At 35.8% G+C, this 23,905-nt stretch overlaps 3 protein-coding genes across 4 annotated transcripts; 1 reads left to right on the top strand and 2 right to left on the bottom strand.

Moving 5' to 3' along the window:
- Window positions 1–1,358: 1,358 nt before the first annotated feature.
- LOC110376382 (uncharacterized) lies at window positions 1,359–2,194 on the bottom strand. The gene is made up of 2 exons (XM_021334847.3): window positions 2,042–2,194; window positions 1,359–1,807 (listed from the first exon to the last, which is right to left on the bottom strand). The coding sequence occupies exons 1-2, from the start codon at window positions 2,048–2,050 to the stop codon at window positions 1,448–1,450; spliced, it is 369 nt and encodes a 122-aa protein (XP_021190522.3). The 5' UTR covers window positions 2,051–2,194; the 3' UTR covers window positions 1,359–1,447.
- A 10,507-nt stretch (window positions 2,195–12,701) lies between these two features.
- LOC110376396 (uncharacterized) lies at window positions 12,702–14,111 on the bottom strand. The gene is made up of 2 exons (XM_021334860.3): window positions 14,043–14,111; window positions 12,702–13,782 (listed from the first exon to the last, which is right to left on the bottom strand). The coding sequence occupies exons 1-2, from the start codon at window positions 14,058–14,060 to the stop codon at window positions 12,745–12,747; spliced, it is 1,056 nt and encodes a 351-aa protein (XP_021190535.3). The 5' UTR covers window positions 14,061–14,111; the 3' UTR covers window positions 12,702–12,744.
- An 880-nt stretch (window positions 14,112–14,991) lies between these two features.
- On the top strand, window positions 14,992–22,058 carry LOC110376364 (uncharacterized). 2 transcript variants are annotated; one of them, XM_064038333.1, is made up of 4 exons: window positions 14,992–15,277; window positions 17,083–18,371; window positions 19,843–20,998; window positions 21,472–22,058. In XM_064038333.1, the coding sequence occupies exons 1-2, from the start codon at window positions 15,212–15,214 to the stop codon at window positions 17,953–17,955; spliced, it is 939 nt and encodes a 312-aa protein (XP_063894403.1). In that variant the 5' UTR covers window positions 14,992–15,211; the 3' UTR covers window positions 17,956–18,371; window positions 19,843–20,998; window positions 21,472–22,058. The 2 variants fall into 2 exon arrangements, with proteins under 2 accessions (XP_063894403.1, XP_063894404.1); XM_064038334.1 differs by lacking the exons at window positions 19,843–20,998; window positions 21,472–22,058 and adding an exon at window positions 18,563–19,398.
- The last annotated feature ends 1,847 nt before the right edge of the window (window positions 22,059–23,905 follow it).

Below are 23,905 nucleotides of genomic sequence, written 5' to 3' on the forward strand. Positions count from 1 at the left end.
TATCGAGAAATCTAAGTATCTAAGATCTAAAATATGGGTAACTGTGTGTTTTAATTTTTTTTTTATGAATACACCATTTAGTCTCGCAGGTAATAATCATGATAGTGAAATTATTATGTCAGTTCTACTGGGGCAAATCTCCAAATAATGAAGTAAGTACTCTTTAATATTCACTTAATAGTCACTTCAATAGTCGAGAGCTTGGACGTCAATTTACTTACATCTTAATATTTTGTATGAGATCCACTTTTTAAGTGAATAGAGAGGGTTTTTTTTTCTGATAAAATATACTAAGTGACTTCAATAAACCCTGTCTCGTCTCTGGTTTTTTTCTGGTGTAGCTTGTAAATTCTATTTAACATCTCCTGTATTACATTTTGATGGTCTTCATGTGTTCCTTGGTATTCGAAACCAAAACCTACGAACTCGTTCACTATTTCTTTGTACATATCACGACATGTTAATAGACATCAGTCCAATTACGATGCCTTTATAAGCGCCTCTAGAAAAATGAACATAGGTATTAAAAATATTTAACTAATGACTCTTGCAAACCTAAAAACATTTCCCACTGTGTATTTTCCGATATAAAGATACAATTGACGATAAACTTATGTATTTCTGTTTTGATGAATGAGTACATTGAAACAAAGAGTCGTATATTTCTGCAGTTTATGTACCTAGCTACCTTTTTCTAATCGATGCGATGTAGGGATGTCAGTTTAGTAGGTAAAATATGATTTGACATTGATATCGGTTAACGTCGTTATATAGGTTTTCAACCAATGATTTATTCGATTCTTTTATCTATGGTAAATTTTATCTGTACCTCTGGAATCACTGTATCTTTCACATAATACCATACCATTGTGCCAGGTTGAAAACTGGCAATAAGATATTTACCTATGGAACTTAAGGGCTTATTACATTTGACTAAATTCAGTCGTCTAAATAGGTTTGTCTAATTAGGTTTCTAAATGATTTAATGAAACCTACCTTCCTAAATGCGATTACATTTGACTGAATTTAGTGACTGAATCATTTAGACGACTAAATTTAGTCAAGTGTATTATGTTCTTTACTCAAAATCATATTTTCTATAGCTAAGCACAGAATCAATGCATCATACACACCGCTGATTAATGAGATGATGTCGAGGAGCTAATTGTCTTTGAGCAAGCTACTTTTGTTTCTACGAGTAGAGGCTGTGCCCAAATGGGGGGTTGTATGGGAAAATGTTTATCATTTATGACACCAAAAACTCACTGAATGGACATGAAGATTTAGGACTACACTGGACCGAGTTATTACTTCAGCTGTGCATTAAAATGGTAACTGAATTGAATAATAGACACAGATGTGCTTAAACTTTATAATTTAACTTCAAAGTTATAGATATCATCACAGATGTAAATACCAAATGGAATTCATGTACACTGCACTGGTGTTAACGTCCCCAACCGCCGCCGCCTCCATAGCCGAAGCCGCCTCCGTAGCCGAAGCCGCCGCCGCCACCGAAGCCGCCGCCGCCGCCGAAGCCGCCACCGCCTCCGTAGCCGCCGCCACCACCATAGCCGCCGCCGCCACCCCATCCGCGGCCGCCGCCCCATCCGCGGCCTCCCCATCCACCATGCCTGTGGCCGCCGCCCCAGCCGCCCCAGCGGGACTCATCGGTCTTCAGCGTCTCATCACCTCCTTCTACTGCCACCAGGAGTGGTGCAGAGTCACTGGCAGCTACTGCAGCCTCCACGGGGATGGCTGACGCGTACGCCACGCATGCGCATGCCAGCAGGCCGACGCATATAAACTGAAAAAGAATAAACACAGTTAATAATTTGATCAGAATTGTCTAAAGTAAATGGGGTGGTTAGGTGAAGACCGCTTTGATATGCTTAACTTAGGTCAAAAAATATTTTCAGTTATAAATATTCAAAGTAAAATTAAATGATAAAAAAATTTTAAGCAGGTATGTGATGTGAATTTAAAGTTAAATTTTAAGAGGTAAGTATTTTATTTTGTTTATAAGCTCGTAATAACTTACAGTCTTCATTGTGGTGAGTGCTGTGTGGTAATGTTGCTGGTGTTCGCTCGTAGACAAGTATTTATATACGCGCTGGAGTCGCGAGCTACTCTTCTCTGACTCACGCCGGGTAAATAACCGCTACTCTCGACACATTACTATGCAAGATTTTCAAAAAAGTATTTTCCAAATAGCACCTACGTTTTTTTACTTTACATCAAACGTTTATCGCGAACACTTTAATAAGAGTATCCATCAAAATTGTTATAACAAGTTCAAACTTAGTGACAAAACTGAAGCAAATTCATTTCTATAGGCGGATGTACGCATTTTTGTCATAGATGGGTAATTCTGAATACACAAGTGTTTCATTATTTACGTTGTTATAGTATTTTAAAAAGTAGTAGTCGGCCCTTATCGGAACTGCTTTTAGAATGAGGCTGACCCTAACCTTGATAGGTAAGGACAAAAAATAAGCACTTAACGGAACATCACGTGTAATAACTTGACAAAGATTAAAGACTTCGCGGAGTGACGATTAATGAATGTATGATTACATTATATTTTCCCATAATATTTATTTTTTTACCCATTTGTGGAAAAGGGTATTTACTCTGCCCTAATCGATCTCATTAGATACAGCTATATTATATTCCGTTAGGTCAATAATGTCGTAATATAATATCATCCTCTTTGCGAATTTTCAAAAATCGGTTGTTTTATTTTTAAAATGAAAATGTCCAAAAGAACAGCATTATCAGGTTTCCTTTATATTTTTGAAAATACATAATATTATTTACTGACCGAAAACCAAATTCAGTAGTTTCTATTTACCACTATGTTACCGGGAAACCATACCTCCGGGCACCTAAATCTAGTTGGCAAACTTTTTGTTTTCTGACTCCTCCGTAACTATTAACATTTCCAATGCATAACAATATAAGTTATCCTAAATATCTTAAAATCGAAAACTCCTTTAAATTCATCTCCAAAATTATTTTATTTTAGGGAAAAGTAGTTTGTGTGGCAGGAAAAATCTTAAACCGTCTCTCTGAAAATTCGAAATACTGCCAAGTTATACTTAAGAGCCTATCTTACCTTTCAGAAATCATTCTGCGACATGTAATGACTGAATCTGTGCTTTATGAAGCTGAACCGTGTGTTGGTTGAATGAGGTAATCACTGGAATCACTTGACCGATTTGAAAAAATCTTTCAGCATTATATAGCCTATTTATCAGCAAAGGCTGTAGGCTACTTTTTATCGGGTGGGTGAAGTGGTTCCCAAAGGAAGCTTGTGAAACCGCGAGAAACAGCTACTTTACATACGTAATTGGGAAAAACAGCCATTTGAATGAGTCTACAATTAATATGCATATGTGTTGTTTTGCACTCTGTATGATGACAACTATAATAATCACTTATATCATCAAGGTAAACCACATAAGTACAGATATTTTTGTAACGCATCCACGTACTATGATGCATATTTTGAATCATCCTAAGACATCTCGATAATAGAGTAACACTAGCATCCGTATAAAATTATTATTATGTATTTGTCTCGCCTCAGTTTGTCATTAATATCATAACTGTCTTTAAATATTTAAATAAATGAAATACTGTATGAGCCCTAAGCTCTAAGACCGCCCATTATGTCACCTACTTTAACCAGATGGATTAAAAATGTAAAATTGGTGTACCAATAAAGTATATACTATCTATCTATTTAAGCTCTGAAAACCCGGAAAATGCTGGCTTAGCGATAATTTCTAACCTATCTGAATCTGTTATGGAAAATTCAAATAAAATATTTTAAAAATTCCACGAAGTGAAAACCCAGAGATTAACTTCCTAAATCAAAAAAGCTTATTCATCATTTTCCTCATAGTTTATTGCACAATGTTTCAGATAATCTTCAAGCGTTACCAATCTTCCGTCATCATTAATTTCAAACAAAGTTATTCATAGCAAAGAAAAAAACTGCAGAGTGTAATAGCTTAAGGAAAACTTTAGTATTCCCTTTTTTGTGCATGATTTGCGGTTTTGAAGTTGAACGAGCTTTGGTAGGTGTTAAAAATATTAATAAACGATTTAACTATGACGTAACTAATTTAGATCATAGAAAATCTTGTCGGAACACGCTTTATTTCTTTTAAAGGCACACGTAGAATTCAGGACTTCTCATAAATCGTGCATCGGAGAGCACGTTAACCCATTAGAAGTCACTGTACTCGATTGAGTACAGTCATATTCCTAAGTGTAAATAACAGATCTCGTAAAGTTAATGTAGTTAACCTTGTTATTTTACTTGATTATAACACCCTTTTATTATATGAAAATTATTATGTGCGTAGCGTGATTTTTTTTCACAAAAAAATCCAGTTGAAGTTGTGCTTCCGAAATGTTGTTGAGGTATGTTGTCATTTTTAGTTTTTTTTTTTTATTATTGCTACTTTTTAGTTGTTTTTTTCGTAAGATTATTTCAAAATACATATCAAAGAAATATATAAATAACAATATAATAAGTAATTCGTACCTCAAATGAAACTAGGTTCATATAAAAACGACTGTACTCGATTGAGTACAATGACAACATAGGTAAGTAAAATAACTATTATTTTTTCAAATTCCTTACTGTGTAGAAGCAACATTTTCCTGAATAAAAAGCTACTAAGGGGTTCGAAGAAGTTATTGAAGCCGTTTTATATTGTACACGTGTGCATTGCCTGATGAAGAGGAGAGTCCTAATAAGGATACAGCAGCATATCGACAACCGTGAGACGTAGCTGGTACTATTGATATCATCTGGATACCATGGCAATCAACTATGACACTATTGAACCACAGAGGACAATCAAAAGATGGTGTAATGGTGTGGTGTGAATAAAGAAGGAGAAGGTGGCCATAGCGATATCGGGCTATTCCAAAGAAACAATAACAATATGGGACGTGAGGATGAACTCTACCAGTCTGTTTCACTGGACAGAATTGCTGTACTGTACATGGCATTTGCTAATGCGTGGCCTTTTTATGCAAGGAGTAATAGTAGTTCTATGGAGTTTCGCAGTCATATCGCACGATATCATTTTCGCCAAGGTGAACCAATAATAGTCGCCGGTAAACTATGAGCCTCCAGAGGAAGCTCAAAGTCTCAGTCTCAAAAAAAAGAGCAACGAGAGGCTATGCCAGGAGTTTCTCTGCGAGATTGAAATGAGGAGATCCGCAGAAGAACCAAAGTCCGACTTGGCCCGAAGAATTGCAAAGCTGAAGTGGTAATGGGTAAGGCATGTAGCTTGCAGAACAGATGGCCGATTGGGCTGTTCTTTAGTGGAAACCACAACATGGAAGGCGCAGCATGGGCAGGCCCTCGACTAGAAGAACGAAAGATCTGGCCAGGGTCATCGGGAAGCACTGGATGCGGGTTGCTGAAGATCGAGCAATGTGGTAAACGTGAGGGGAGGCCTTTGTCCAGCTGTGGGCCTCTTTCGGCTGATACAACGAACGAATAAAATCGCGCCATGCTGCATCAATAGTCGATGGCCTTCATCAAGTTGGAGTTGAACACTATCCCGTCAAAATAGAAAAACAGCTACGACGTGTAACTTGTCATTCGAGAGTTCTTTGGCAGAGTATGACGTATCTAAAAATACTTTGTGTCGAAAAATTATTATTCGAACATCTTTATACACAGGAGGTCATTGTACTCAGTTGAGTACACCCCTGTAATTTCATGAAAACTACGAATTTTCACATTTTTCTTGTATTTTGTGTTTTTCTGTTCCCAATTCTATATGAAAATAAAGAAAATTCCAAAATAATATAAGTACTTTTTGTTTGACCTCTAATGGGTTAATGTCGGCCCTGAGCCTGATCTCTCTTCGGTCGTGTCGGATTACCGTCGCATCGGGCTTTGAGAGTTAGGAAATAGAGAGTGCACGCCATCCGTGTCTGCGCAAATACTTGTGCACTATAATATGTCCTGCGCAGCTGGCTGATCTTCTTACATGAGAACAGCCACCGTTGTCGATAATTGCCTAGGAGGACGTCATCTTCATCTTCATTCGATATCGTTTGTTTACATCACATAATTGTTCCATCATTATCTAGAGTATGCCCAATAAAAAATTGAGCATGACTTGTATTAATTTTCATTCAGGGTCCCAAAATACGGAGTCATGATACGTCATCATGATTCGGGCAGATTCACCAATAGTTATAATGGATTAGGAGCTGTCAGACTTATAGAGCAGGTAGCAAATGACGGGCTGCGGGTTGTTCGAAACAGATACCGCGGCCCTGGTACATAAAAGGCCTATGACGGAACACGACGGTTTTTAGTCAGTAAGAGTCTGACACTCCCTCACCGCTGCTAACCCACAGCGGGAGGGGTCATTTGATGATTTTTGACGTCGTTAAAAAAAAAGGTAGCAAATGACAGAAGCACAGTCATTGATCTTCCTGGTTCATAGTACGATTTTAATGGGATATAATAACCATTAGTTCTTTGACGAGAAAGGGTTAAGGGTTGATAAGACCTTGAAGCCATTTGAATAAACTTGTGAATAAATAATCAAAATAAAATATTTATTGACGGATTGACGGTCACCGTTTATTTATTATTTGAGAAATATATTCCAAGATACGTAATTAGCAATATTTGTTCTAAGTGGTTGTATTTCCCACCGATTGTTTATTTAAATGCTGCGTAATAGTCCTATTGAAAAACTAATCTTTACTATTGAGCTAAACAAAACCTTGAGACTCAAATATAGGCTAACAATAAAGCTTTTTGGGAACTGAAATAAACGAAACAATACTTTATAAGTTAGTTCAGATTGCATAAATTAGTGATTAGGAACCAAAACAGACAACAATGTGCAGGCTCAAGGCTTTTTCCAAAAAAATGGGATATCCTCGATAGCTGATTAGAAAGGTATTATTATACTATTAGACAAAGGTGAGATTGAGGAAGTAAAAGTAAACGTTAAGTACGGTGATATGCTACTCATCAAGGACCCCAGAAAAAAAAACAGTTGAAAATCATCGATTACCTATCATGGCTATAGAGGTAGGTCACAATAAGGAAGGACTTATCCTGTTGAAGTAGTAATGTAAATAGGTGGTATATCTGGAAGAGTCATATAGTTTTTTTTAGTAGGTCGCGGGATATATTTTTCTCAGAGCACACGTCATAAGGTGCGAAACAACTCGTAAGATATATGTTAATACACCAGTTAGGCCTCTTTTAGCTCATACATTCTTATAACGTATTCAAAGGGACTTTTCTTGAAGAAAACAATCTGCCAACCGCAAAAAAAAAAACAAATGTGTTCTCACGATAGTATCTCGAGAAACTCAAATTGGACAGGTTCATTTGTATTCTTGAATGTGATGCCCAGTATGGTTACATGTTCCCTCTCTTCACTGGACATCCGCAAGTAAATAACTTTGTTTTTGGTACGTTTGTGTATTTTACTAGTTATCCTTCACCTTTTGAAGCAGGTGATAAAGTAATTGAGTATTTTGACAAAAAGAGTAACACCCTCCATTAATTTTAAATTCTTTGCGTTTTATTTTTATGGTGTAGTCGAAGATACGCGACGGACGAATGCGGTTCAGTTGTTTATAGGCATAAGTTATGTACATACTCGTAATTTGTAAATATTTTTCTGTAAGTAGGTACTTATTTTATAGTAATTGCGTTCTGGACTATGTAATGCTGATGAGCTTCCTGACATAATAAAATTCAGACGAATTTTGCGGTTTGATTCCAAACAAGCAGCCTTTGGTATTTAACAAATAATTAATTTGGAAAAAAAATACAGATTTGGAATAAGCTTCAACCTGTTTCTAAAAGTAATTTAATTAAAAAGTCAAAAGGTAACCTTCAAGTATCGAGAATCAAGAACACCGAGGTGACCCGGGTGAACGCAATAAAACAAACTCCTAGATTTGTGAGTGATACCAGTATTTATTTTTAATTGCTTCATTTACTCGTCAAGTGGTATAAAAACGCTTGTATCGCGTAAGAGGTAAGACGTTTAGGTACTTAAAATATTGCTTGATGAAGCAGTTTTCCAGTTTTTGTTAATGACGCATGTTTTATTAGGGTTCAACTGGATAATAAAGGTCGCCGGAAGACGCTGGATGCAGGTCGCCTCCAACAGGTATCTGTGGAGATCTAAGGGGGAGGCTTATGTTCAGCAGTGGACGTCCTATGGCTGAGTTGATGATGATGAACTGGATTATATTACTATTAATAATTTAATGTCCTACATAACTATTACATATTCTTAACCTTTATATGTAACAGAGAGATTTATATTCGTGAGTCATACGTGCTTTATTTAACTGTTGCTATTTTGTGTCGTGACTTTAATAGGAGCAATTCTGTAGACCGATAAGGCATACAAAAAATTGACCTTTTTTGTTAAAATAATGCCGCATAGTTCAAAACAAAAAAGTGGGCGTGGTGGTCTCACGATTCTTTTTATGAATATGAACCGAAATAATAAAATGTAAATCTATTGTTTATTTAGTCTGCAGGTATTCCTTATTTCAAGATTTTTTTTAATTTAAGGTATATGTGCTTGATGTCATTGTTATAACAATACGTATTTTTAGGGATCAACGATTTGTTTGTTTCCTTCTGTAAACAAAACGTTCATCATTTACTTAACATAATAGCATAATAAAGTACATGTACTTAAATGTGATAATTGATTGAAAAATGATTTTGTAGCAATAGACAATTGGATAATAATGTCTTGATTAATGAAGTTTAAAAGACATAACGTATAAACTATAGATATAAAAATCTAAAGTCCGGAACCCTAGATACATGAGCACTATTTACGCTTCACCAATTTTTTAGTGCTCGTAATCTCATGTTTTGAGTATAGACGAGCATCTTTGGGGAATACCCATCACACACGGGTGAGGTCGTCTCCCCGCTAATGTTTGTACATAATAGAGTAAATAATGACCCGCTATACCAACCGGATGACTGATCTATTAGCGAAGGCGTAAATACTACGTAAAGGTAGAATTATGTTGTGATGTGTCACTTATATTGTTTTAAGAATGGGTTTTATTTGTGGAATTTCGTGAGAATGGAAATCTTTAAGATTGGTCATTTAAGAAATTCTTGTATAATCTTACTAATATACCTACCTACCATGTACATTTTTATGTTCTTAATCAATAGACCACAGTGCTACTCTAGTCCTACTTAATCTTCTTTTTGGCGAGTCGATGGCAATCAGACATACTTAGTACCTATTAATGAATAAAGGTACAGTATTAACACTGTGAGGATCCAAAGAGGTTTTTTATTGTTATTAGTATTGATTTCATATTAAGTTTGATTATTAATGATTGCTTTTGATTTTTTATATAATACCTATGATTTTCTGCTATTAAAGTAACAAAAATTTAGTTGTTTATTGCAATTTGGCCATTAACGTATAATGGCTACAAAAATAATGATTTATCGCAATACTGTGATAATCTCTTAATAAATGATAATTGATTTAGGAGGATGGGACGATACCCCAATGTGACATCAATTGGGTTTTCAAGGTTGTGCAGGGGTTGTAGACTTGTTGAAAATGACGATAAGTTGTGAATACTGACATCTGCTACGTTATGCCGTTTCTCACGACATTGAACTAGAGCTGTCACTTCTGAGGACCATATACCATTGTTGTCAAAAGTTTACTGTAGTTTTGTAAACAAGCTTTACCTTGTCTTGTGAGGTATTTATAGATTTCTACATTTTGCGCCAAATAGTAGAATTTTTGAAGTATATCATTTTTATTTTCTTGCGAATTTGTTTGTATAAGTAGATCTTGTTACGAAGTTGTGCTTGTCCTGTGGCTACTATTGTCTACACAATAACAAAAAATATTAATAAAACATCACTGCACGCACATGCGTGATACGTCAAATGGTTGACTTCAGAAATGCAAAGTTAATTGGCGCGAATTGGTGTGAGTGTAGGTGTAGTCCTGGACCTCCCCGCTGGGGGGAGGTTGAGAGGCCTGCCGTTAGGCGGGCAGTCGCCGGTGGGGGCCTGGACGCCATAGATTCCCAGACCTCCTCCACTCAGGCGAGGGCGGAGTTCCACTAGGCCTAGTGAGTATACCGGGAACTTCTTTACCGGGGAGTCCCACATACCCCCTCCCGTCCCCCGACGGGAAGGGGATGTGTAGTAGCATTTTTAGCCCAGCGACAGCAAAAAAACGAAAAAGAAGGTGTAGTCCTGGACATGAAACATGTAACCATCTTCATAGTCTCTACGTCAGCGGTTCCCGAATTCTTTTGGCTTCGGAACCCTTTTTGTTTCACCATTTTTCGGCGGAACCTTAGCTTAAGTAAAAAGTAAAATAAAGACGTAAATACACTTAGGTATGGCTCGTAGCGTGTGGTAGCGCACCAAATGGTTATATAGTTAGAGACATATTCAGTATACTCAGGCGTAGCCATTATCTGCCACACGGGCCAGAAAACAATTTAGCCGCTCTTGACTTTGTGTACTATGTGAATAGTTTTCAGTTTAAAAACTGATAAAGTAAACGCAAAAAGAAATAGATTGGGTTTGTACAGGTGCGAGGCGAGCGAGCGCGATTTATTTCAACTAAAAGAAGAAGTTCCAAACACCCGCTAGCTTTGAAAGACATTCAGGGGTAGCCGATATCGCGAGCGAAGCGAGCGCGAATTTTTTTTAGTTAGTTTAAGTGCCTACACAAAATAAACAAAACCACTGTAAATTAATGTACAATATCCACACAAAAAAGGTAATGCAAATGAATACGAAGCAGCTAGCGAAAAAAGCGCTTTTGCTTTTTCTGAACCAGAGGAATAAAAAATAAACATCAAAGGAAACCTCGACGGAAGAGCGCGAAATTTTTTCGGTGTTGGATACTTGAGCAATTAAATGAACATAAAAGCATCACAGGCAACATGGAGTCGCGAGCGAAGCGAGCGTGAAATTTTCGGATTCGCGGAGGTGCAAAAATTGGAAATAATGTCACTTTTTGATTCATGGTAAAAATAGCCACTGGAAAAACTCGTATGCCGTGTCATTTCACGTCCTGTCAAATGTATGAAAACGTATATAATCCTGGCGATGAAATAAGCCCAAAAAATACGGTGATTTTTGGCCGACTCGCTACCTATTTTTGCCGATTGCCGAAGACCTGGAGTTATTAAGTTAATCTACAATTTGTAAAAAACGGAATTAAATTATCTGCTGCCGTTGCCTTCCCCCGCCACTTGTCGCGAACTCGTACTTACACTCCCGAGTGGTACCCACCTACATGGTGCCTAAATGGAATTTTAGAATGCAATATTTAAAACAATTTAATTGAAAATGAATAATAATTTAATATTGTCAAAAGCGAAACGATTTACCATATGGAAATCTTGAATTTTCCACGGAACCCCTGAGGGCCTGTCACGGAACCTCAGGGTTCCGCGGAACCCCATTTGGGAACAGCTGCTCTACGTCACGGATGATTTGTTATTCAAAAGATCCGGTACGATTGACCGGTCACTGAGATCATTTTTTGCATTATTGTAATTGACAGAAAATTATCCTGACATCATGAATCATTTATATTCAGGAAATATAGGTGCCAGTGCAGAATCTTATCACGATGATCTTGCTATTATAAAAACCTGACCTTTTTGACATTAGTTCAATAGTTCAAAGTCACTGCATTTGATGTTCAAGTTGAGGAGAGAGGAGGAAAACTGCTGAGCTAACTATTCTGTTCATATAGGGTAGGCTTTCAATTTTAGTTGAGGTCATGTACCTATCTGATTCCTGAAATCGGTATATGGGTTTGCAGAAACATACACAGTTATGCGAAGACTGGAAGTTAGTAGATACATCCTCGTTCATTGGAGGGTACCTAAAGCCTAGGTCCCCGACTGTTGCCCAGTAGTAGTCGTTGCATGTCAAAGGCTGAATAGCAACTGACATGTTGAAGCGGGATCCTTCACCCCTAGGCCACACACACGCAGTCATCACTAACCCAAGATTCCACTGATACACAAACAGCGAACAGTAACAAATTGCAAACTTTGAGCAAGAACATGCTACCTATTGACTCGTATCGTCGCGTACACATTTTTTATTCGTGAAGGCGAACAATTTTGGTGGAGTCTTGCCATTAGCAATTTTATTTAATCAAAGTAAAAACATCATGACTTGAAGAAAATATATTTTTGTAAAAACTTTATACATCAATCAAACCATCAATTATGATTTTGGGCAGACTTCTCTAGTTTTTATTAAGACTTGAGTTCGTTAACCACATAACTTGGGTCATTGCTATAACTGCATAACATTATGTAAAATTACCGCATGAACATAAGGAAGAGCATTAAATGTATATTAACTCGATAACCTTCTATATTTTATTGCCACAATCCCTTATAAAGTCTCGTCATATTTTATGCCTGGTTGCCGAAAATGGTAGGATGATACACGATGGGAATTATTCAACGAATGAAAGTAAGTACATCAATATAAACGAAATGTTGTTCCTTCCGATGCTTGATGTCTCTGGTCGGATTCGCTTTATCGTCGCTGAATGTTTTTTTGAGAAAATCTATAATCATTCCTAAGGAGAAATGGTTTCAAATAAATAGAACACACAATTATGAAGAAATATAATTAGTTCATCTATGTATAATGTACAAATAAATAAAATACTATTTCACAGATTGCTCTTTCTTGAAATAATAGCACACAATTCTATCGCTCTTCTCAACACATGTAGTATTAATCTTATTGTCACTAGTATTGTTTGCTAGATCTGAACGTCTTATCGTATCATTAATTGCAGATTGTTCACGCAGTAAACCTGTAACATCTAAATAAGATTCAGTAACTAATTCAGGCAAAGTGGTCAATATTTTAGTCAATATTGTCGTGTTTTGAACTGCAGACTCATCTATCTCATGATCAGTTACTTCACCTAGGTTCACTGTTTCTGTAATGGCTTCAGACAATATGTTATTTGTACTAGCTGTTGATGTAATTTCATCATCTGATACAGTTGTTATTTCACTGATTGATTCTGGGTTTAGCATGGTCGATTGAGGTAACGCAGGTAATGTACTTTCTGTCGGTATATCTGTAGATGCATCAAGTGTATAAGACGAGGACGTTTCGTGCGACGATGATCTGGGCACAATTGTTTCAGAGGCAGGTGTTTCTGGTTCAGACTCAGTGACTGTTGGAATGCTTGCAGTATCTACAGACTTCATTAGAACAAGACCAGATTTTAGTAACATTTTCTCCAAAATATCCATTTTTATTTTATTCTCAAGAACAAACTTGGGCGTAGTTGGCATACTTGTTCTTGTAGGCGCTTTTCTAACAAGGGTTTTACGAAGCCTTAGCACTTTTCTTTCATATCCGCATTCAATTCTATCGGCCCTAATACGACAGCCATCCCCTATATCTATCATTTCATAGTCATCTAACTTGTCTCCATTATTCTTATCATAGCCGCAGAGTATTCTTTTATTAAATTGGATACATTTTTTATCATCGAATAAATAGCCGTCGTATAGTTCTCGTACCACGACAGGTTCCTTCTGTTCCCGCAATAACGGAACTACCATATCGTTTGACAAGTAGCTATCAGAAGTTTCAGAACTGGACATCACGGGATCAAAAATACCATTTCCAAATTCTGGCACAGAATTATAGGCTAGTATTATTTCTGCCAAGGCACAGTGTATCTGAAATGTTAGAGTTTAGATTCAATTTGAAAACGCCAGTGAAATTGATAACGTTGAAATTAGTCAGGAAGTGTGTGGATGCAATGAAAATGTATTCATTTTATGAGCTCATGGATATTGTTAAACATTAGATAGTGAATAGAACATGGAAATCAGTTTTAGGTAGTTAATAACTGATGTTTGAATCTAGACATTTAACCGTAGCTGCTAAAAAAGTAGCGAAATAACCACTATGTAATAAAAATACAAAACGACCTTACCAGTAAAGATATTGTCATTGTATATCCTACCTATTCATAAATTGGAGAGTACATTTGTCGATTATTTTCATTCATTTTCTTTTATGTTTATAATTTGCAAACTAGCTTTCATACGTTGAAAGTTAGTACAGTCAGCAAAAGAAGCCTTTATTTTCGGGCATGGGTGAATTTTGAGGAACAAGAAGGATATTTTTTTAGTATGATAGAAATTAGCTCCTTATACTACTTCTGGTATATGTAGAATATTCTTCTCATGTTACGAGCAACGTCTGAAGTCGTGGTGGCCTAGTGGGTAAAGGACCAACCTCAAGTACGAGGGTGCGGGTTCGATCCCAGGTCAAGCAAGTACCAATGCAACTTTTCTAAGTTTGTATGTACTTTCTAAGTATATCTTAGACACCATTGGCTGTGTTTCGGATGGCACGTTAAACTGTAGGTCCCGGCTGTCATTGAACATCCTTGGCAGTCGTTACGGGTAGTCAGAAGCCAGTAAGTCTGACACCAGTCTAACCAAGGGGTATCGGGTTGCCCGGGTAACTGGGTTGGGGAGGTCAGATAGGCAGTCGCTTCTTGTAAAGCACTGGTACTCAGCTGACTCCGGTAAGACTGGAAGCAGACCCCAACATGATTGGGAAAAAGGCTCGGAGGATGATGTTACGAGCAACGTCTCATATGTCATGATGCGCGCATTACCTATCTTACATTAATAATAGGTACATCCAACGATTGATTGCTACAAGTACCTACAGTTTTGATCTTAAGTGTTCTTAATAATTTTCCTTAAACGGGGATTCCCTAACAAACACAAAAAGCTAAGCTTGAATATTGAGTTAATAAAGATGATATTGATGCAAAAAATAAATCCAAAGAGAATATTATGAATCGACTGATAATGTTTCAGTTTCCAAACGATCATGCTACGTCAAAGAGACTTTAGTCACAAGTCAAATTATTTTCATCTCCACCTCTCCACCACAGCCAAATGTTTTTGGCAAAATAAATTTTACGAAACCATTCACCATGTAAATTTAATTACTTATAACGGACAAACAATATCAACAACAACATGAAACTTCTTAGGTAGCCATGTACGAACAATAAAATTCCCTTTAGCCTTCAACTCCAAATGCCATAGATCGCCATACCGACGAACCATAACTGCAGTTAAAATGTTGAAAATTGATAATACCGCCGCTAAATCCAATACTGCAAAATGTGCATCGGCCGTGAAAACAGTAAGTTATATGGATTTACTTATCTTCATTTACGTTGTAGGATTCTACTTCTATTAATTCTTGTTCACGTGTCACTATTTATTCAAGTAGGACACTCACTTCCAAAAAAAGGTTCAGAATTCAACAGTTTTTTTGTACGTAACATATCATTATTATTCGTTTTTCGGCGCGTATACTTATGGTTTCTAGAACTGGTTTACAGTATGTACGGCCCTTGATTGAAATTAGTGATAAGTTAACCCAAAATTTCACAGATTTCTGTTTGCTAGATATCTTAAAATTATTCCTTTCCGATAATAATCGTTACCAACAGGAAATAAGGAGACCCAAATTCCACAAAAAAAGAACAAGGGTTCCTGTAAACTCAAATGTCAACGATGGATTTTAAGTAAATTTGAAAGATGCCTCAAGAAAAAGATATTTGGACATGTAATTCCAAAGCTAGCAGACTACGAGATTATGGGAATGGATCTAGAAAGCTTACAAGATAATGTTACAGGAAAAACCAGTGATAAATCTTTGAATAAGAAAGTTGCCGCTGCAAATAAAATAAAACTGGCTAAAGTTGATATGAAGGATATCGAAAAGATCAAAGGAATCAGTGCTAATGATTTGAAAAAACGATATTCAATTAAAGGATCTAAGCTTAAAATACTAGAAGGGATGGTCACTGATTACAATGATGGTAATATATCCTTTTCACAAAAATCTCGCAAACCTTCTTCAACAAAACAATTAACAAAAGAGCAAATGAACGAAATTCTGAAAGATTACGACACAGCTAAGAAAAAAACGGTAGCTGATGAAATTCAGAAGAATGCCAAAGATTTAAAGAAAATCGTTAAAACTCAATCCCAAAGGCAATTATTGGATAATGTATTGGAAGATTTAAAAAAGGGTAAATTTTCGAATGTTGATTTATTGAAAAACAAATTAGACCTAAAAAATTTGGATAATAAAGATATAAGCAAATTTTTATCCCAGTACGGCGATGCGAGCAAACAGAAGAGAGGCCTATCTTCTATACTTCGGAAAAGTAAATTCTCGATGATTCCATCGAAGCTTAGAATGCAACAGTTATTGGCTAAATAGTCTAAAGATTTACATATTTCGGAGCTGTTGAACCGTTAAAAATGAACGAATGATTTCCTCTACATACTCGATACGATTGTTACACCATCAATTTAATTAAAATAACGAAAAATGGCTGCCATGCTTTAATATTTGTTTAGACTTTTCCATTGGTAATTTAATATTATTATTAAATATTTTTATTTAAATAATCTCATTTATTTCAGAAATACATATTTTGTGCATTAATTTGGGTTTTCTTTAATCATTAACAGAAAGTGTTCAATCTTCAAGATAATAACACAGTCTGTTTTTTTGGTAATACTTCTTACCTTCTATGAACTAATCCCTATTAGATTTGATACATACATCCTTCTTCAAATTTCTCCGATACGGCTGTTTTTGTTACACCACTGTTTGCTTAGAATTTTCACGTTCTAAAGTAAACAGTTGTTTTAATAAAAACGCAGTTTTATATGTTGTTAGTCCACTTACGCCTAAGATAAGTAAGCTTCGTTTAAGGATTTTTTTATGATTCAGTTTAGCCTAGGCCAAGCTAGATGATGCTGATATAACAGCAAACACTCTATGATAAACTAGTTTGACTTAGTCTCTGAGGTTGTCAAAGAGAATCGAGTTGCCTGGGTCGAGAAAGTCGAAAGCAGCCTGTAGACTAGAAGCCAATAAGATTTTATGCTATAACTGATTTATAAATTATTTTGAATTGTTTACAGGCTCTAAGAAAACGGGGAGATCAGTCACTTCCATCCATGTCACAGAGCAAAAATGTAGGTTTACTAAAACGTGATAAAAAATATAGCCCTGATATCAAAACTGGCATTAATTTGAAGAAAGCCTTCAACGTGGAAAGAGTGGGAATAAAAAAATCTGGCTCTGTGAAAAAAACAAAGCCAGTAAAATCGAGCATACTCAGTAAATTAAACCTTAGCCAAACTGATAATGAGTTAAACCGACATCGAGTAAAGAAAACACCGAAAAGAAGTCAAGGCAAACTAAGCAATGATAAATTAAATAAAGAAAAACCTAAACAAGGGAAATCTAATAGTGAGTCTAGAACTAGCCTAGAGATACAAAATAAGGGGCAAAGAAAATGTCCAGGGAAATTGACTGATAAAACAAAAAATTCTCCGAGTCATTTAAGGAACTTAGAACGCCGAATAAGTACTAAGATTTGGCAAATATTGAGTCGCGATTCATTCCTTTTGGATTATGATAAATTCAATAGCCAAATTCAGGCATCAGATTCAGAAACGAAGAGGTACATAATATCTGTAATAAAGAAATGTAATAATAAAGAGTTCAAGAAATGTAATATACCGATGGAGCCTGAACCGAGTATAGAAAGTATAAGCAGCAGTAAGGACAACAGGAAGAAAGCAATGAAACGAAGAGTGAGAAGACATCTCTGGCAGTTGGCTAAAACTTCTATACGACATAGCGCTCATTGGACTCAGTTTTTAGCTGAAAACAATATAATACTAGACAACATAAACATTGACAAGATTGACCTCAGCCTCATCGATGTAGACGCTTTGGGAATTGAGAACAAATTACTAAAGCGTACAATAACGTGGCTCCTTAAATGAAATAATGTTGAAAGTGAAGCTTACGTGATAATATAGTTAAATATTTGCGTAACCCAAGATATATAATAAATAAACGATAAAAAATGTAACCGTTGTTTTTCTTTTTTGAGCTCTTTCGCTTTTCTGAACGTAATTTGAAAAATGTCACATTGACGGCTTTTTCACGATGTTACTAAAATGACACGTAAAGAACACCAAACCAGCAAAAAAATATAATTTTATTAAAATATGCCCTTTATTTCAAAATACAAATACACAGATGTTAAGTTGGCATGACGAATGATGAGAGAAATTGAGGCAGAGTACGAGTAGAAATTTTTGACGAGTCGATGTAAAATAATCTGGTTCAAGCATTGCACAATTTCCATACTAATATGAATATACCTTTAGGGAAATGTTCAAACGACACACTAAAGGTAAATATTTATAGTTCAGTTATCATGAAACTAGCCAGTAGGTATTTTTTTATTTAGAACAAAAAAAAATGTCATTTTTACATCACCATCACGCTTGGATTATTAAGATTAGTAATTGTGCATAGTGAAATTATTGTCTAAAATTATATTAGAATTATGTATTCTTTCCCGATCGTTGTGCTCTACTTCAGGAATTCAGCACACACCATTCAAACCAGAGAAATGGACATGGATGAAGAATATATTTACCAGGAAGCCTAAAACATTAGCCTGTAGGCGCTGGATTAAAAGAAGGGGCCAACTTGAGCCCAGATTTAAACACTCTGTAATCTCGCTATTCAGAAGTAACATGAACCAATCCAAATTAAATATAAGAGACATCGAACTGATTGATGGCATGGATGCAAATGATTTGAAGAAACGCTTTTCTGTATCTGGTGCAAACGCTAAAATATTAGAAGAAATGGTAGCTGATTATAAAGACGGCAGGCTTTCTCTAGCAGGAATGTCTCATAAATCTAAATTTAATGACAAATGGCTTGATAAGACTCGGCTAAATAGAATGATAAAAGAATATGATGAAGTACGGAGAAAGAAAGATTTGGAAGATATACTAGATAATGCTCGTCAACTGAAGAAGAAATTGTCTTTGACTAAATCTGAAGCATGCAATTTAGATAAAGTAATGAAAGAATTAAATAATGGGAAAGGTTCTAAATTAGAATTGGTTCAAACTTTATTTGATCCCAATAGACTCACAAAAGATCGTGTTCAGGATATAGTTAAACAATATCGAGAAGGAAAGAAGAAAAAAAGAGGACTTTCATACTTGGCTAGCAACCTTTCATTCGTTGTTGCCTCAAAACAAAGAGTTCATACTTTGATGTCAGAGTTATCATGGAGGTTAAAAACCTTGAATCGATGATCAAAATTGATTTTTAAGACACGCAGATTAATTTAAGGGAAGAAGAGAACTTGAGCACTTGAAGTCTTGCATAGATTAACACATTTAATCATCTCTATTTAATTACTTTTAAAAAGTCTAATTATTATGTAACAGCAAATGAACATGCATCAATTTATTTTGTAATAACTGAATTATGAATAAAAACAAAGCCGAAAAGTCTCTTATTATTAACATGTACCTATTTCATTTTATTATTTTCGTTACCCTTTAAGGTATTCCCATACCTTCGATCTAGTAACTAGACGTACAGAAGTGTATAGTATATTACTACACTCTAGTCGAAATTATATGATTTTCATTTAAAAAACAATAGAAGATATAGATTAAACATAGATTAAAAAAAAACCTGTAAATATAGTCATAGTGGGTCAAGTGTTATTTATGTATTAGATGGTAGAATGCTGGTTATGATAAATTGACATCAATATAAATACATGTATTTGAAATAGTTAAATGAGAAAAGATTAATTATCAAAAGTTTATGAAACCTATTTTTTTTGACAGGTTGTACAAAATAATTTTAAACATCTTGAAAATCCTTACTTCTCCTTGCGGAATAATCTACGTAGTGAAGTCGATGTGACAAATAATGAACGCACTCCTTTGCCGACTCAAATCAAAAACATCATTTTACCAAGAAAAGTCTATAATGTTGGAAGGATTCAAGTAGAAAAATCAAATTTCGTAAATAAAACTGGACAACGGAAGTCACCAGAAGATAAGAGACATCAGGAAAAGGTAATTCACGTGCAAACACGAAAACGTGATAGGTCTAAAAGTATTCAGAGACTCACTCAAGAGAACAATAAAAAATCAAGTATTGCGAACGAAAAATATGCACAAAGTACAACGCAAAGGATGTATGAGAAGACACACCAAGAATGGAACCAAAGCGAAATGAAGCCTAGGATCTCATCAGGCCATAGACAGAGTATGGAATATCAAATAAATAATAAAATATGGGAAATATTAAGAAGTGATCTTCCCATAGACTGGGACGACGAGAAGCATCCGTGTCAAGTCAATCTCACAAACTCGGAAATGAATAATTATATTATATCAGTCATCATAAAGAATAATAAAGAAGAGTTAAAACATTATAATGATCCTTGTGAGTCGCAGACCAGCAAAGATACTATAAGCAGTGGTCGATATCGCCAAACAGATACGAGTGATAGAAGGAAATTCATTAAACGTGAAATTAGGAGACACCTCTGGCAGTGGCTAATGGTTGCTTTACAAAATAACGAACGTTGGAGCAAATTCTTTGCAGAAAACCATATTGCTTTTGATAATATCAATATTGTCGAGTTTGACCTCAGTTGCATAGATGTGGATGCGCTAGGAATCGAGAACAAATTGCTGAAACGTACAATAGCGTTGCTCTCTAAACGATAAGCCAAGCCAGTCTTAATAATTAACATGTATTCAGATAAACTTTATAAGCAACGTTAAATCTTGTGGGAAATTAAAAAAAAATTAAGTATTAATATTATATCTATGACATTTATTCAATTTCTTAGAAAAAAATATGGACTCGAAAGTATAAGTATTTTGTCAACCGTACCTATATTTATAGGCAAAAGTTAATTGAAATATACATCCATTTAAGATAAGGGTGATGCAAAGGCTATGTGGCAGTTCGTGCGTTGCGATCGCGGTTAGTAAATGATTTAAATATTTTTTACTTTTGTATGTTATGATGAATAATTCTATTGATTATCATACTCAACATTTGTTGTTTCATCTTGACTAAGGAATTAATAGGGATGACTAAAACTGAGCCACTAAAACATCCACTTGAGAAATGCTTTACATTCGTTTTTATTGAAAGCGCAAAGTTATTACTTGTATCTTGTATATGTTGGGCTATCTTTGAAATTATTTCAAGTCTTTACAGTAGAACCTGCTAGAACAAGCGCATTCAAACAAATAGAAAATCTCTAGAACTTTTGTCTGGAGCTTAGAAATAACACCCAGAAAATATAGCGTGATACTTAATTACAAACTTTTACCACCCCATTCATATTAGCTACCCAAATACTGTCATTGTTATGTTTAGGATCTGGAAAAATCATGTAGGTACCTACCTACGCTAAAAACTATTACAATTTAACATATTCGTGGTTACAGATATTCGCCATTGCACTATTTATGGCCATCATAGGGAATTGCAAGGCTAATTGCATAGGCCAATATCTCTTTCAAAATGCTCGGCGAAACGAACCTGAAGCAACTACGCTAGACAACTTATCTTATACTATTAGACGTGGACCTTCATTTCCGAAAAAAGCTAAAGATAAAACTACTGCAGGACGGCGACGTAACCGTTGCTGTCCATACGAGTTCGATGGCAATGACTGCAGGGTCCTGGACGACCGGGTGCTCTGCGGGTACGACAAGAATGTTGGAAAACCTAAAAGTAAAAGACAAATGGTTGAAATGACTGGGGGCTGTAGATTACGAGGTGGGAGGTTGGAATGCGGGTATGCACAGGGTCCATACACAAATCCGAGGAGACCACCGGTTTGGGACAACCCACCGTTTAACAGCGGTGCCGAAGGCGACGGAACAGGTAACGGCATCTCTGGTGAGAACTCAGGAAGGGGTTCTACGAGAAGGCCAGCTGCGGTGACTAAATGTATGGAAGTGAATAACCGTATTGTTTGTAGGAAAGTATAGTTCCTTCGATACCTGTCAATAAATATAGTTATACATAATATCTTATCTTAATATCTTTTTCTTTGTATTGTATTTTTTAAGCTTTTCATAAAAGTAAATGTATATTTATCATGATTTTATGATGATGATTCGAATATATCTTATTTTAAATAAAATTTCAAGTAAATTCATGATGTAACTCATAATATTGCCTTGTGTGTATTACCTGCCGTGGCATATTAGCAAAGCAACGAATACTTTTGTTGCTCTGCTTGTACAGGTAGGCGCTAACATATGTACTTTGATTAAAATAGTACACTTATTTAAGTTTCTAGTGTAATGTACCTAATTGGTAAAAGCTTGGTAAAGGCTAATATGGTTTTTATTAACATAAGAAAACAGTTGAAGACTATACATTATTTTCTTGTCAACACACAAAAGCCATACACATAAAGATGCTGATCCGTCGGATTTACTTAAAAGCCGTGACGGTAAGGGTTTCTATCAACAAACGCACCATTGGGACACATTCACCTATTTTAAAAGAGCCCTAAAACTCGCGGCCAAGTTTTTCAATCAGACTCGCGCGACGCGACGACGGCTGACGACCATTCCCAATAATCTATCTGTTGTTTTGATTACTAGAGATAGGAATTCGACATTACTTACTGTTACTGTTACAGCCTTTTTATCGTCTCACTACTGGGCACAGGCCTCCTTTCATACGGAGAAGAATTGAGCATTAATCACCACGCTTGCTCAATGCGGGATGGTGATTTCAGACTTTATAGTCCAGTTTTTTTATGAGCCATTGGTGTCTAAGATAATACTTAGAACGTACATACAAACTTAGAAAAGTTGCATTAGTACTTGCCTGACCTGGAACCGAACCCACACCCTCATACTCCAGAGGTTGGTTTTTTACCCACCACGACTTTTTTTTTTGACATTACTTGCATGGGGCTAACGTCTATACATGTCTAGTAAGCAAATGGTCAGATATGTAGAATATTGGGAATGGTCATATGGGCAAAGGCTTGATTGTGCTAGCTAGTAGAAGTAACGCAACATGGTATTTTAACACCTGCCTTAAAACACAGAGCAAGAAGTAACAGAAGTACGGATTTATAATATCTTTTTGAATTAGGTACCTACTGGTTGTTTCAAACAAAAAGATTATTATCAAAGAACGAATTGAACCTTTATCATCTTCATATGGTTTTTTATTGTAAACGTACTAAAATTTAGATTCGTCTGAAGAGGACTTCAGAAAAGAGGAGGTGATGGTATATCAGGAACGAGACATAATGTTCGGACCGTTGCATCATGGAGGCACCTATTGCAGATAAGCAGAGAATAAGTTAAGTACCTTTATCATGTTCATCTTCCGAGCCTTTTCCCAACTATGTCGGTACCGGTGCTTTACAAGCTGCCCTATATGACCTCCCCAACTCAGTCACCCGGGCAAACTTATACCTAAATAAATTAAGTACCTACATATTATCAGTATATTTGTAGTCTAATTGAGTAAGTGATAGTTATCTAGCTCCTCAAGTCACATTATAGCGATGTGCTCTAGTTGTTATACCTACGTATTTTAGAGAAAACCTGAGATTACTTGAGTTGTGAATGACAGTCTGTCCCATCAGATTATCATAGGTTCCACTTTATACTTCTAAGTGATTTATCTACTGTTTATGCTTTCTTGAGACGGATTTGTTAAGAGTTGATTTACACTAGATAATGGTATCACGAAAATTCAAACAACGTAACAAGTTTTTTATTGTTGTATAAATAAATAAATAATAAACTTAATCACTCTGTTTCAGGTACTAGAGCCAGCCGTCAACGTCTCCGCCCAACGACTGTCGGATCAGGTGCGGGTTATCCAGCGCAATCACAGACT

Source organism: Helicoverpa armigera, chromosome 15 (assembly GCF_030705265.1).
Source record: "Helicoverpa armigera isolate CAAS_96S chromosome 15, ASM3070526v1, whole genome shotgun sequence".
NCBI lineage: Eukaryota > Metazoa > Arthropoda > Insecta > Lepidoptera > Noctuidae > Helicoverpa > Helicoverpa armigera.